Source organism: Etheostoma spectabile, chromosome 5 (genome assembly GCF_008692095.1).
Source record: "Etheostoma spectabile isolate EspeVRDwgs_2016 chromosome 5, UIUC_Espe_1.0, whole genome shotgun sequence".
NCBI lineage: Eukaryota > Metazoa > Chordata > Actinopteri > Perciformes > Percidae > Etheostoma > Etheostoma spectabile.
In genome coordinates, this window is record NC_045737.1 from 34,311,674 (window position 1) to 34,325,242 (window position 13,569).

At 39.8% G+C, this 13,569-nt stretch overlaps 1 protein-coding gene and 1 long non-coding RNA gene across 4 annotated transcripts in view; both read left to right on the forward strand.

Moving 5' to 3' along the window:
• The window catches only part of LOC116689812 (uncharacterized), a 26,328-nt gene extending 20,850 nt beyond the window's left edge, over positions 1-5,478 (forward strand). The window contains exon 3 of the long non-coding RNA XR_004332105.1: positions 5,285-5,478. This is a non-coding gene — a long non-coding RNA (uncharacterized LOC116689812). The remainder of the gene's footprint in view (positions 1-5,284) is intronic.
• A 4,325-nt stretch (positions 5,479-9,803) lies between these two features.
• Positions 9,804-13,569, forward strand: part of LOC116688969 (aryl hydrocarbon receptor) — a 47,528-nt gene continuing 43,762 nt past the window's right edge. For all 3 annotated transcript variants that reach the window (XR_004331897.1, XM_032515204.1, XM_032515205.1), the window contains exon 1: positions 9,804-10,282. Coding sequence is in view for 2 of the 3 variants with exons in the window: in XM_032515204.1 (XP_032371095.1) it covers positions 10,224-10,282 (59 nt within the window). In the remaining variant the exon portion in view is untranslated. The remainder of the gene's footprint in view (positions 10,283-13,569) is intronic.

Here is a 13,569-nt window from a genome sequence, read left to right on the forward strand (position 1 = left end):
GGGGGGGGGGGGGGCAAAACTGGGCATTTTTTTGATGTGTGTATCTGTTTATAATGTTTAAAAAAAAAAAGAATTCTCACTTTTTCTGACACTTTTGCTGTTTTTTTCAACACTTTTGTTTCCATTTTCGATTTTTTTGATAATATTTTTGACATTTTTGTCACCTTTTAAAGTTTTTTTTGTCAATGTTGTCGGGGCTTTTTCTGACATTTGTCACCTTTTGACGCTCTGTCATTTTTTTTTTTTTTTCCCCACCCAATGTTAAAACCAAAAGTCACACCCTTGTACAAGGTCCATAAAAGACAGCTAACGTCCAAAATTGACCGTCGACTTTTGGTTTTACACAGGACACGAGCCCCATGCTCCTGAGTGAAAGTCTGTTTGTTTGACCGTTGTTTTGTCACTCCTATGGTTTTGTCACAATACTTTCTTGTTTGCACTTGTGTAAATTAGTTGTTTAAAAAAATATGGGTCGTTATGAGCTGCTTGCTGAATCGACCTGTAAGGTATTCTTGTTCATTTTTGGGAGGATAGAATAAAAGAAAAAACTAAATGGGCCAAACCTGTGTCCTGAAATACAATTTAATGTCCATCTGCACGATGCATTATGATCTCACAGGATTTATTTACAAAAAGATTGTTTTCACTACAATATCCACTTTTAGGCCACTTAAGCATGATTATCTTTTCTGAGGTTATGTTTTGGAAACTCAAAGCAAATGGTTTTGGTTCTGGGAAGTCTTGTGGTCTTGGTTTGACACAAGATAGGATGTGTGTTTTGTTTCAATATTTAGCCAAAATGGTGATATTTTCCTAACCAAAACCAAAGTCTTTCCATTGTCAGAGCACTCTAGCGTTGCGTCATCCACCCTCTCTGTGATGTCTGTGCGGTACGAGAACATCACAGTGGGTCGACTGGAAAAACTTCCCACGCAGGAATGACGTTTTCTCCAAAACGTTACTAGACAAAACTATTTAGTTGTGTATATAAACTTAATTAAAAAACAATTTTCTTGGAAACCATGGGCGATCATAATCAAAATCCACAGCCAGAAATGTTAACCTGCTCTTGACACTTGAGGAAAGGTCAGTGGGTTTACCAAATACACTGGGATTTATCTTCTGGGGGCTACGAAAATCCCGAATGGCAGTCGAGGTTTATCTGGTTTTGGACTGACGGATGGATTGATTGACCTCCCAATTTCTTATTTCTGTCAAAACATTTTGAACGTCTCGCTTTTTTAAAATTTATTTTTTATTCCACCGATGATAAAAGAACTGGCAAAACTAGTTTACTTTAATAGGTCAGGTCTCCCTTGCAAAAGAGATTTTTAATCTCAATGGGTATTACCTGGTTAAATAAAGGATAAATAAAAATAAAAATAATAGATGACACAGCAGATTGGAAAGAAGTTGCAACGACTACAAAAAGGGGGGAAAGATGTGAACGAATTGTGTGCAAGCAAAAAGGTCTCGGCAGCCGACGTCGAGATTTGAACTCATTCTCACACAGTTACGGTACAGTACCAACACTTTCCTGTGTTCACATCCTGACACACAGAGACACGCACCCCCACAGGAACCAGAGTAATTAGTCAACAGTAAAACAACAATACTCTACATTCAGGTCTCACGGCTGCAGCCCTGTGAGGCCAGTCGAGGGGTTTGGCCAATCTATCTCTGCCAAATTTCCGTTGGTTTTTATAGCAGGTTTTATTTCACTCCTCCACAGTTTGGACTGGCTTTAACAGCGCCAGCAGGGAGGAGGTTTGCCTGCATTGTTTATCATTAAAACAACTCAAAAGCATGGCAACCAAAATAGCTTACATTTTCGGCTCCTCTCTCCACACCTGCCTTAAACCGTGCAAAGAAGACTCTTCAGCATTAACTTTCATCTTGACTTCATCAAACAACCTTTGTCCGATGTGTTTCTAATTGTGTTGTGTGTCTGTAATGCATCTTACACTTGAAAAATAACAACACAAAAGACGAATTGACGTTAAAGATCAGTTGGATTTATAATGTGGTGTTGATGGACACTGTAGTTCCACATTGTGCCTTTACATTGTGGAGTGTGGTGCAATGCATCACAATAAGAATTCGCGCCTTGTACAATCTCCTGTTGTAGTAATAGTTGGTATACTAACTGACAAAATGGTGCACTCTCAACGTTAGAACATGTGATGTTACATAAAGTCTCCGTGTGAAAGTGAACAACACAAGGGAGCGACTGCAGCGTGCTCAATATAAAATAATTTTGCAGAGTTGCGTAATTTACCTGGTATGCTGTGTGTTTTGCTTTTTTTTTAAAAACGGGTTCACAGTATATTGCAACAGTCTTTGGGATGCGAGTTGTTTTGACTAGAGCTGAAACAATGAATCATTACTCATTAGTCCACTAACAAGAAATAATTGGTTACTGTTTTGATAATCAATTCATCATTGAAGTCATTTATCAAGCAGAAATGTTAAACATTCTCTAGTTTCAGTATCTTTATTTCCCAGAGTTGCTGATTAGTTTCATTGTCTTTGCAGCAAACTGAAGAGTTGTTTGATATCACCTTTTAATGGGCAACTTTTGCTATTTTCTGACAAATTTATGGACTAAAACAATCAATTGATTAATCAATGATGAAAATGCAGCCCCAATGTTGACACTGCCAAAATGTACCTAAATGGGTTTTTTTTTCACTTATTGCATGTCCATTTCTAGCCATTGCTACATGAAGTGTTCAACCCAGATGCTGAAGCTTTTCTGAGTGTCATCAAATCCCGTAAATACTGTATGTTTAAGGCTTGTTAAGCAATAAGGAGGCAGTGTGAACCTCTGTGTAATACTGCTTTTTGGCACATAAAACATGGCAGCCAGTGATTTAATGTCAATTAGGGCAAGCATGTGGCTGTCTCATAAAAATATGTAATGCCTTCCAGACTTTTTTGGATCATCACAGTGAAACATTTATGTCAGTGTTCACATGCAAAAAAAAAAAGGTTTTCCCCTCAATGTTAACGCAGAGTTTAAGTAACCACACATGGGACACAGGATGAAACCCCATGACGACAGTGTATTCCTGTGAAGATAACTGTTCTAGTGACATGTTTTTTTTACTCTAAAAAGTGCATTTCTGCTCTACTTTCTTTTTTAGTTTGACTCCCGAAATATAGACTAAAGATACACAATATTGACAGTGAATCCACATTTAATGAGTCCTGCTATTTCCAACCAGTCACAGTATGCACGCCTCAAACAATATCAGTCCCGGACATTGTTACTTTCTTTCAATTGTTTTCTCTTCTACTTTCTTCTGACAGTAAGGTCTTTCTGTCTAGCTGCCCCCCCACCCCACCCCCAGTCACACAGTAGTAACTTACATACTCAACTGATAACCTCACACGTGAAATTAATTGACCACACAAGTGCAAATGAACAGGAATCATGACACTCACAGGGTGCTTTACTATACGACCTTCTCTTCATTTTAATGGCGCTGTGGTTGAGGGTATAATGGATCACAGTTAGGTCTCACTGTGTTAAAAACTGCCCTCCCGTCCTTCACACGCGATTCTTCCCTTTCCCAGAGGGCAGCATTTCTGCTTCATGTCAAGCCTCTGCCTGTTTGAAAAAGGACTCTGCAGTCCAGAGAGAGCTGATGAGCCGACTGAGTATCTGAGGGTCGATGACTCGTTGTCTGCTTTTCCCCCCGTTACTGCAGCATCTACTCTTGTGGAAACCCACCACCAAAAACAAATACACTGATAAAGTTTTAGAAAAGGGAAAAAAATTCAAATTATTACTTATTGTAATTGGTCAATCTTTACCCTTAATTCATTCAAGGTAGGTTCGCTGACCATGGATGGTGTAAATGTAACAGTATCCTACTCAACACACACAAATTGGGACTAAGGGAGTCAAAATTGTGAGATAGCATCTCATAAACACTTCCTAGCACTATAGGCTATTTATGACTCTGCATCTTAAAACCATGATTATTTCATAATAATCATTTGATGCAGTCTTAAGTAGGATATATAAAGTCACCATTGTTCAAATAAATCATTTTGATTTTGATTTTTTTTAAATTACAATTTGTATTTTTATCATTGATTGTTCCTGACAAATGCATTCATTTTCCCGGTGTAAATGAGCTTCTATACATCTTGCTTAGAGCAAAGGAAAGAATTAATCACAGAAGATTTCAAACCCTTCTCTATAAGTGTGCAGCTCTTTGCCTCAGCTTTAAATACTTTGTCGCTGAGCGCAGCGGACCCCAGGACAAGACTGAACTGTTCAAATAAGGAAATCAAAACAGTAAAAAAAAAAAAAAAAAAAAGTGTTGTAATAAGTTTCAGGGAAGTTATGCAGTGGGTGGAGAACAATAAAAGGCAGTGAGGTAGCTGGCTTTCCTGAATGGAAACCACTGCTGGCCCGAATAAAACATTGCTCTAAAGTTAGTGAGAAATAAAGATATTGAGCCGGGTGTTGATGGCTGTGCACCGGTGTCTGTCACACAGGAATGCACCAGGGCCAAATAAACAAGCACTCAGAGTGGATTAAATGCATGGGAACAGTTGCACAGGGCTCACCAGCAACCACACGCCAAATTCTGTGGCATGGCAGCTGCCATGTTCTCATTTCCCATTTGCCTCCATGCTTGGCTGCTGTGTTATCCTGCTCAATGTCAGGGTGCCAGGAGTGCCCAGTTGGTAGAGGGGGCGCCCACATGTAGAGGTTTAATTCCTCAATGCAGCCGGCCAGGGTTTTAACTCCAACATGTGGCCCTTTGCTGCATGTCATTCCCCGCCCCCTCTCTCTCTGATGTCTTCAGCTGTCCTGTCGAATGTAGGCCTAAAAAATGGCCAAAAAATGTATCTTTAGAAAAAAAAAGATACAAATATTAACAGTCACGAGCCCGGGGCCAGAGGGCATTGCTGAGGTCAAAATAAATTGACACAAGATTTAATGATATGGCAATTTAATGTGATAATGTGATTTCTCCAGACGGGCAGTAGAGCCAATCAGGTCAAACGGGCTGTTGCCCTGGCAACAATAGCCTGTACCTGTGCAAGTCCCTGAGGTCAACACACGTGATCAGGGGCGTAACACAAAATTCTGGGCCCTTTAGAAAGGCATTTTCTATGGTCCCATCGCCACAGCCACACCTATTCATTCCAGCATCTTTTTGGGCCCTCCTCCCATGAGGGCCCTGGGTACTCAGTCCCTCCCCCCCCCTACACTAAGTTGTTTGCTGACTGTTTATAAAATTCAAGAACTCAAAATCAGCAGACTTTGGCTGTGTCTCAAACAGCCTACTTGCACACTTCAAACACTTAGTTTTAAGTTTATAGTGTAGATAACGCAACAAGTCAGTGCACTTAAATTACCCAGGTGACCCCCTAAAAACGTTCAAAAAGTTCAGTGTAGAACTAGACAGTTACAGAAATGGACCAACAGACCCCGTTGCTCTGGATAGAAACCAGTGAAGGATATTAGAAGCACTTTTCGTTACTGTGCTGTTTCCAACTCAGTTTGACTACGTAGATGTGACGTGAGCAACCTGTCTGAAAGTTGTAAGTCTTCTGGTAGCTGTGCAAGAGAAATCTCAATCATTCCCAATTAGCAGAGATGGAGAGCGTAGGTATGTGTAAGGAGATAACATAGGCACAGGCTTATTAATGCTAACTAAAATGCTAGTTCATGGATTGCTAACGCTGGATGATGGCTTGGTAGCATTAAAATGGCGCCATGGGAGCTACTCTTTGTGGACACTCGCTTACCCCCTTGGACCATACTCACACTAAACAGGCACCATCTTGACCACAAAGCGGAAAGGGGGGGGGGGGGGGGGGGGGGGGGCAGGGAGTCTATGTCCCGGCAGGGACGTCGACCGGGACCTGACTGGACCAACACGTCACGTGGGTCTGGCTTTTTCCAAATTTCCAAACTGAGCATCGTGGCGGCTCGGTCAGATTACGATCTCGTATTTCAAGAAAATAGTTCACCAAAACGAGTTTCTGAAAACATTTTAAGCAAAAAAAAAATACAGCCATACAGCTGCTGAATCTGTATGTTTTTTTTGATTGACAAAGGTCAGTTTAATAGATTTTTGTCAGATTGTGAGAGATGGGTAAGAGCTGATCGCTCATCATTTCCGTCGAGTGTTTTAACATAAGTGTTCCTTTTGGGACAACACTAGCCACAGTGAGTGGTCAGTCTACATTAGCAGTGTACTGATGAACATGTCTAATTCTGATTGTTCACAATAATGCAATAATGCAATTGCGAGGTAAAGAGTGTCCTTCGTCAGAGACAGAGACGTGTCAGTGCTTCGCATGTCAGAGCCTCCACCTCAGGCGTCTCTGTCGTCCAGCCGCCAAACTGTCAAACACTGCTGAAGTTCCTCATGAGAGCATGACATGTTTGCTTTTTGGTCTGCTTTTTTCAACGTGTTTTGCATCTTGTGCTTTGTTGCTTTGTGTTTGAGTTACAGTTTTTTTTCTTCTTCTGTTTACTCAGATGCTAATTAGGAAACAACAGTGAGCGTTTTAACAATGTAGTGGCATGAACAATAAAACTGTGCATGTAGAAAAACTGGCTCCCTAAAGACAGCAAAGCAAGAAACAGTCCTCGAATGAAAGCGTGCATTTAGAGGTGACAGGATTTACTCGTGACACAAAAGGCAAAAAAACGCATTGTCATTGTGTGTGTGTGTGTGTGTGTGTGTGAACACAGTCAGGATTTTAATGTGAGCTTGTTATTATTTCAAAGTAAAAGTTCTTTGTTTTGCTCCATCAAGGAAACAGAGTTCAGTATTTGAACCACTGAAAAACTCCAAGCAGGGAATGTGAACATGATCGACGGCTGTTCCAAGGAAGTACGGTGTGTCCAAGATAAACACTTCTGTTTACAGATGAACGCTGGGGAGGGCTTAGGGTATGAATGGTCTCCATGGCGACTGTCTGCAACATGTCTCTAACTGTCACTGAAGTGTGGCGAGGTGAAGTAGAAAGCTGCATTTCAAATAACCAGGGGAATCAAAACATGAAACAATTATGCAAAAAGGCGTTTCTGTATTTAGTCTGCCCTCAATGATCTAAAATGGAGTGGACACAAAAATGAAAACACCTGTCAGTGTAAAGTCCACCCCAAACTACAGCCTCCAAATTGACCAATCAACAGCTTTCTAAAACTGTTTTGGCAAAAAAATTGTGTCTTATTAAAAATGAATAGTATAAATAATTAATAATTGCTCAAAAACTGCTATCAGACTGTATCAGTTAGTTTTAGCCAGGTGTGTCTAGTAAACCTGCCAAACGTCTTCATTCTCATTTTTTTAGAGTGACACTTTACTTTAAAGGACAATTCCGGCACAAAATGAACTTAGGGGTCATTAACAAATGTGCACCGAGTCAAACGTTCTCTGGGACGTGTTTTCATCCTATGAGAATACATTTCTAGCTTTAAACAAGCTACTGCGAACGGTGGTTAGCTTGCTAATGCTACCTTTTGGGGCACTGGTTAAATTGCAATTTTATACCACTAACCAAGCTCAGACTAGCACCACACTTCAACAGTAGCATAATGACGGTTCCAACATTGAAACTGAAGCGTTGAGAACTTTGTAAGTGTAGCCTACAGATAGTTTATGAAAATGATAGACAGTAGGTTTTTTGTTTACATGAGGCCCCCTGAAAGCTAGCGTTAGCAAGCTAACAACTGTTTACAGTAGCTTGTTTCAATTAGCATGAAAACAGATCCCAGAGAACGTTCGACTCGGTACATGTATGTTACTAACACCTAGGTTCATTTTGTGCATCCATCTATTTATCATTTAGAACCTCGAAACTCCATGTTTCATCATTTTAATTTCCTTTCATAAATAAATCATTTCTATTGGTCACCCTGTGGGTTTTACATATTTAAACAGTGACGTGGTGACTTTGTCTGAGATAAATAGCTCAATAAAGTGTTTTCAAAATAGCTTTTTTTTCATTTCCTGTGAAGCATTGGTTATGGACCTGGTATTTCACCTAAAAGCAATGATAGAGAGTATAAACTGTCATTAATTGGTTTATTACAGAGGATTTAGTCAAAGTGTTTTAATGTAGCTTGTTATCAACTCTATAGGTGGAGGCTGCTGTATATACAGATAATGAATAACACACAACAACGCATGTCCTGCAGGAGAAATTATAACTGACGGGGGGGCTGCAGTTCCATGTCGAAGTGTCCTTGGGCAAGGCACTGCCGCACCATCGTGTGTAAATGTGTGTGAGTGTTTATCTGATGAGACAGGTGGCACTTTGTACGGCAGCCTCGGCCACAGTGAATGAATGTGTGTGAATGGTGACTGGTTCCTGTTCTATGTTTAATCGTTCTGAGTAGTCAATGAGCATAGAAAAGAGCCAAATAAAAACAGTCCATCTGCAACTGTGCCCATTGATAATGATAAGGATTGATAATGATAATTGATAACACAAAAAGTCCTTAGCTGGTTATAACCACATTATAGTGTGTTATAAACCATTCAGTGAATGTTTGTAAATGCTAAATAGGGGGACTTTAAAGTAAAGCGTTAGTGTCTATCAACAGCACATTTCAAGTCCAGAATATTTGACATGCATACTGGCTATTTCACCACTTTGTCTGGATGATTACACTGCTACACATCCTCAAAACCAGCTATTATAAAATACATCATACGGCCAAATGTATGTGGACACATCTGTGACAACTTTTGGGCTGGGTTTGGTTTGTTTTCTGTGGTTTGAGCTGTTCTCCTTAGTTCCAAGAAACTTAAAAAGGAAGACTTAATGTTACAGCATACAATGATAGTTTAGACAATAGTGTGCTTCCAATGTTGTGGCAGCAGTTTGAGAAAGGTCCTTTCCTGTTTCAACATGACAATGTCCCTATGCACAAAACCAAGTCTGTAAAGAAATGGTTTGCCAGTTTGGCGAAGAAGAGATTCAAGCGCACTGGGGAGGAAACATCGCCCAACATCAGTGGCTGGTATTACTAATGCTTTTGTGGCTGAATGGGAGCAAATCCAAAATATTGTGGAAGGCCTAAATGCCCCCTGTTTTGGAAGATGTTAAATCACATATTGGTGTCATGTGTGGGTGTACACATAGTTGGTTTGAGTGTTAACTTAGATTTGGTCATGTAATAAGGTAAAATAAAGGCCTGAATAGGAACATAGTTAATCAGTTAAAAGCCCCTATAATGAAGCTTTTTGATTTGCCTTAGGGCAAAACCTTGTAGATGTTTATCTTCACTCTAGCTAGTGGCCATACCGGACTTTGTATTGCTTGAAGCTGAAATGTAAATCATTCACATGCCAATGAGGGCTTTTAAACCTATCTCTAATAAGAGTCTCTTGGATTTAATTTGTGTACTTTTATTAGTTTTAATAAATCAGTTATCATACACATTAGCTTCTCTTAACAGAGAATAAAGTGCATGAGTGTATGTCAGAGATCCTTGCATAATTTAGGGTTTGATCAAAACAGCACACAGCAATCTAGTGGGAAAATGAGACTAAAGCCAAGTTGTAGTGAGTTACAAAAACAATATGTGCATCAAATATTATGGAAGTTATTAGGGAAACGTTTCTACAATATTTCCTGCTGTGGTCAGAAAACTCAGCCAAAGAACATATTTTCCCAACTAAGTCCAAAATCACAGCACACTCTGGATATTACAAAAGCAGAATCAAAACATGCTTCAGTCACAAAGAGTCCAGTCCACCTTAAAACACACAGCTCTGACAGACTGTTCATACACATTTCCTGAAAACGCCCCGTGCACGGAGAGAAGAAAAAAAGGAAAACTCAAGTGACTCTGAACGATAATAATAAGGCTGCGTTGTTTATCCAAAGAAGGGGGTTGGACGTCTGGTGAATTCGCCAAAACTCTCCTAAATTTCCATTTTCTTCCCCTCTCACAAAACGTCCCCACTTTGTGTTCACGCGACTGCCTCAATCTCACTTCACCGCACCGCCGACCAAGGTCAGCGCCAGTGGCCGCCCACGGGAACTGGCAACGCGGCACCCGAACCTCCGCGGACCCCGGTGGCTGCTTTCTTTTTTTTATTGGGAGTTTGACTCATTGGCTGAACAAACGACGGACTAACAGACTGCCTCTGTGCGGATGGAGGAAGCCTTAGAATAAGACAAACAAACGTCCTAAAGTCGAGTTTGTGAGCGTTAAACGAAGTGACACCATGTTGGGAAACCCAGGATCTTATGCTAACAAGAAGAGGAAGAAGCCTGTTCTCAAACAGTAAGATTTACCAGAAACTGTGGTTGTGTAAAAAAGAAATTCTCGTCAACGTTACTTTATGCATTCCGTTTATGTAGCTATTTTGAGGGTTATATTTATATATATATATATGAACATCAAGAAAAAACTTAGTAGCTACGTAACGTCACGTTCCACCCAACATCTGTAGAGCCCATAACAAACGTTAACTTTCAGTTTAGTTAGATGAAACGTTGTAGCTAAGTTATGTAGAAATATGGGCATTGAAATGAAAATATAGGCTTTCTTTAAAACAAATTAAAGATGGCTCATATTTAATAAGTTATCAAATAACACATCTTTGCGAAAACGAAGATAGACCGAGTTAAGGTCGAACGCGTCATCCCGTTTTTCTATCATCGAAATATCAATGTCTATAACTTTAAAGCAAAAGTTGTCCGAATAACGAGGAACAGCCGGTAAAGTGTGGTCTTGTGTTTAGCTTTGACGATTACGATCTCTTGTGGTTTGTCTCTCCACTCTCGCGGACTACCTTAAGAATGCGTCTAGCTCAGATCTGGCATGGATATCTTGCACTCGCGCATTAATCACAATCAAGTTGGAGAGTCGGCTGCTGCTCTCACGCGATGCTCCATGGAGGGCGGAGGGAGATGGAGGGAGAGGGCTCGCGGGTTTAGAGTATGTTATTGTAATCTGATACGGCCTCGCGCTCCATCGTTGTGGGATCACTGCTGTGTTTGTGCACGCCCACGCGTGTGTGTGCGCGTGTGTTGCACTGCCTGTAATTTTTTTTTCAACCTCTCTTGTTTCTTAACTTTTTTAAAAGTTTATTTCACACAAATCTTGACATTACACAAACACAGAACTACAGAAATACACAGTATACATACAAGTATACATACAACAACATAGACATACTGCAATACATATAAAAGTTGGGGTTTTAGTTTGTACTTCATCAGCTAAATTAGTTATTAGGGGAAGCTCTCGGCAGAGTTGAGTTATTAATGCATTAATGTTGGTTTGACTACTGCATTACAGTATTTTGTGGGACTCTTTAAAATAATTTATTTGTAAAGTTGCAACACAACAAACGATTAGTTTTCATGACTGATTAAGCTGCAGAATAGGCTATTTTCTGGTTCATGAAATGTCAAGAAATAGGGCCCACTGTATGAAAAGATAGTTGGTGGAGAACAAAAAAGAGCTAAAAGGAGAGAAATTTTGGACATTTGACAGTTGGCTCGGAGTTTAATACCTAAATATGAAACTTATAGCAAAAAATTACACTGAACTTCTGCTGATTAAAGGCATCAGGTTTCTGCTCTGAATGTAAAACAAATGCCTTGCCCTCCATTACAATTCAAAACACTATATACTGTGTGTGTGTGTGTGTGTGTGTGTGTGTGTGTGTGTGTGTGTGTGTATATATATATATATATATATGTATATGTGTGTGTCTGTGATTATAGTGATCTGGCAACTTGGGTATAGGCTGTTCCCAGTGTAAATCCCAAAATAAAAAGGTGGCCTGTGTGCAGATGTCTGTGTTTCTGGAGATGTGGGACTGTGCAGTGAGGACTGAGGTTTCCTGGACAGCCAGCTGGGCTCCGCTGCACAAAGGCACCATTGAGCCTGACTGTAAAAAGCGGTGGTCACTACCCAGGGGCATTCCATGGCAGATCTAGCCATCCAAATTCTCTCTTTTATTACCATGGACGCCTTCTGTGTATGTTGCCAGTCTCCGCAGCCATACCTCCTGATACATTATTAAAATACCCATGCAATGTATTCTACTTACTATGTCTTAAAGTGCTCATATTATGCTCATTTTCTGGTTCATGATTTTATTTCAGAGGTTGTACCAGAATAAGTTTACATGGTTTAATTTCCTGTTTGTTGAGCTCTCTGTTTTAGTTGCAGAGTAAAGCATCACACTTCGGTTCTATCTTTGTGTGGAGTCGCACATGCACAGTAGCTAAGTAAAGACTACTAGCCAGTCAGAAGCAGAGTATGAGGGCGTGTACTTCCATGACGTTTGTCACAGAAGTAAAGGCTGGACTACAATAGAGCTGTTTGCAGCAGTTTGTGAGCAGTGGCAAGTTCCTTTGGGGTGAACTTTTGGCTTTTTTACTTTGTATACCTATAACGTGCACAAAAAAAGATTTATAACACTATAAAGGAAAGGGAAAAAGCCAAAAAGCATAATTTGAGTACTTCTTACAACTCTTACAGCAACTATTTTGCTAAGTTGCAAAAGGGCTGGATCCGAATATTCGACTATTAGGATATTCGTTCGTTGGGTAAGTGTTCAATTTCGGGATTTTAATTTTTTTTTTTTTTTTTCCCTCAATACTCTGATAATGTTGAGACAGATTCAACTTCTGGAGACACGCAACCCAACGTCACGCTGCGGTGGCCAGTCACGTAACCTGCGGCGATCAGACTTGTCAGTTTGAGGCGGTGAGAGATTTCCGTACAGTAAATATCAGGAATATCACTGCCTCTATTGCTGCCACAAGAACGTTTTTAAACACTAAACACAAGCACTGAACTGCCCGGGAGTTTGTGTAACAGCTGACTAATTCCTGCAACAACAAAGCACAGTCGCTCCGTCTCTTTTCTTTTTTTGTGAAATGAAGCTTTAAATATTCGCTGTTGATTAGTACCAAAGCTTTGAAGCACAACAAATGGTTAACGGGACAGGTCTAGTTTGCAAGCAACATTATTCTCACGTATTAACACTGGGTCATGTTTAACTTCCCAGGTCAAAAAATGCAAACTCATAAGTAGAGCCTGACGGATTTTTAAGGCCGATACCGATACATAGGCAGATTTTATATATATATATATATATATATATTTAAAAAAATCCAGAAACGCGTTACAAAACAGGTTGCTCTAACATTAGTTATTTGTAGTTATTTATGAGTTCTCACTAAAATAATATGATAAAAATTTGTTCTATTGTCACAACAGAACAGAGGAACATCAGAATATATTAAATGTATAAAAATACAAACTTAAGATATGAAACTTAAAGTCCTTTGAACAAACACGCATGTACAAAAAAAACGCTCATAACATGGTTGACAGGCCGTTTTTATTTTTTAAAATATTCATTCATCACAATCATTTTTTTTATTTTTTATTGGCCAATACGATAGGGAAACGTCCAATATCGGCCGATGATGTCGGCCCTCCAATATATTGGTCGGGCTGTCATACAGTGGCTTGCATAAGTTTACACACCCAGACTAAAGTTGATTAAAAAGAGGAATTAAAAAAAACATCTTTTGGAAATTGAT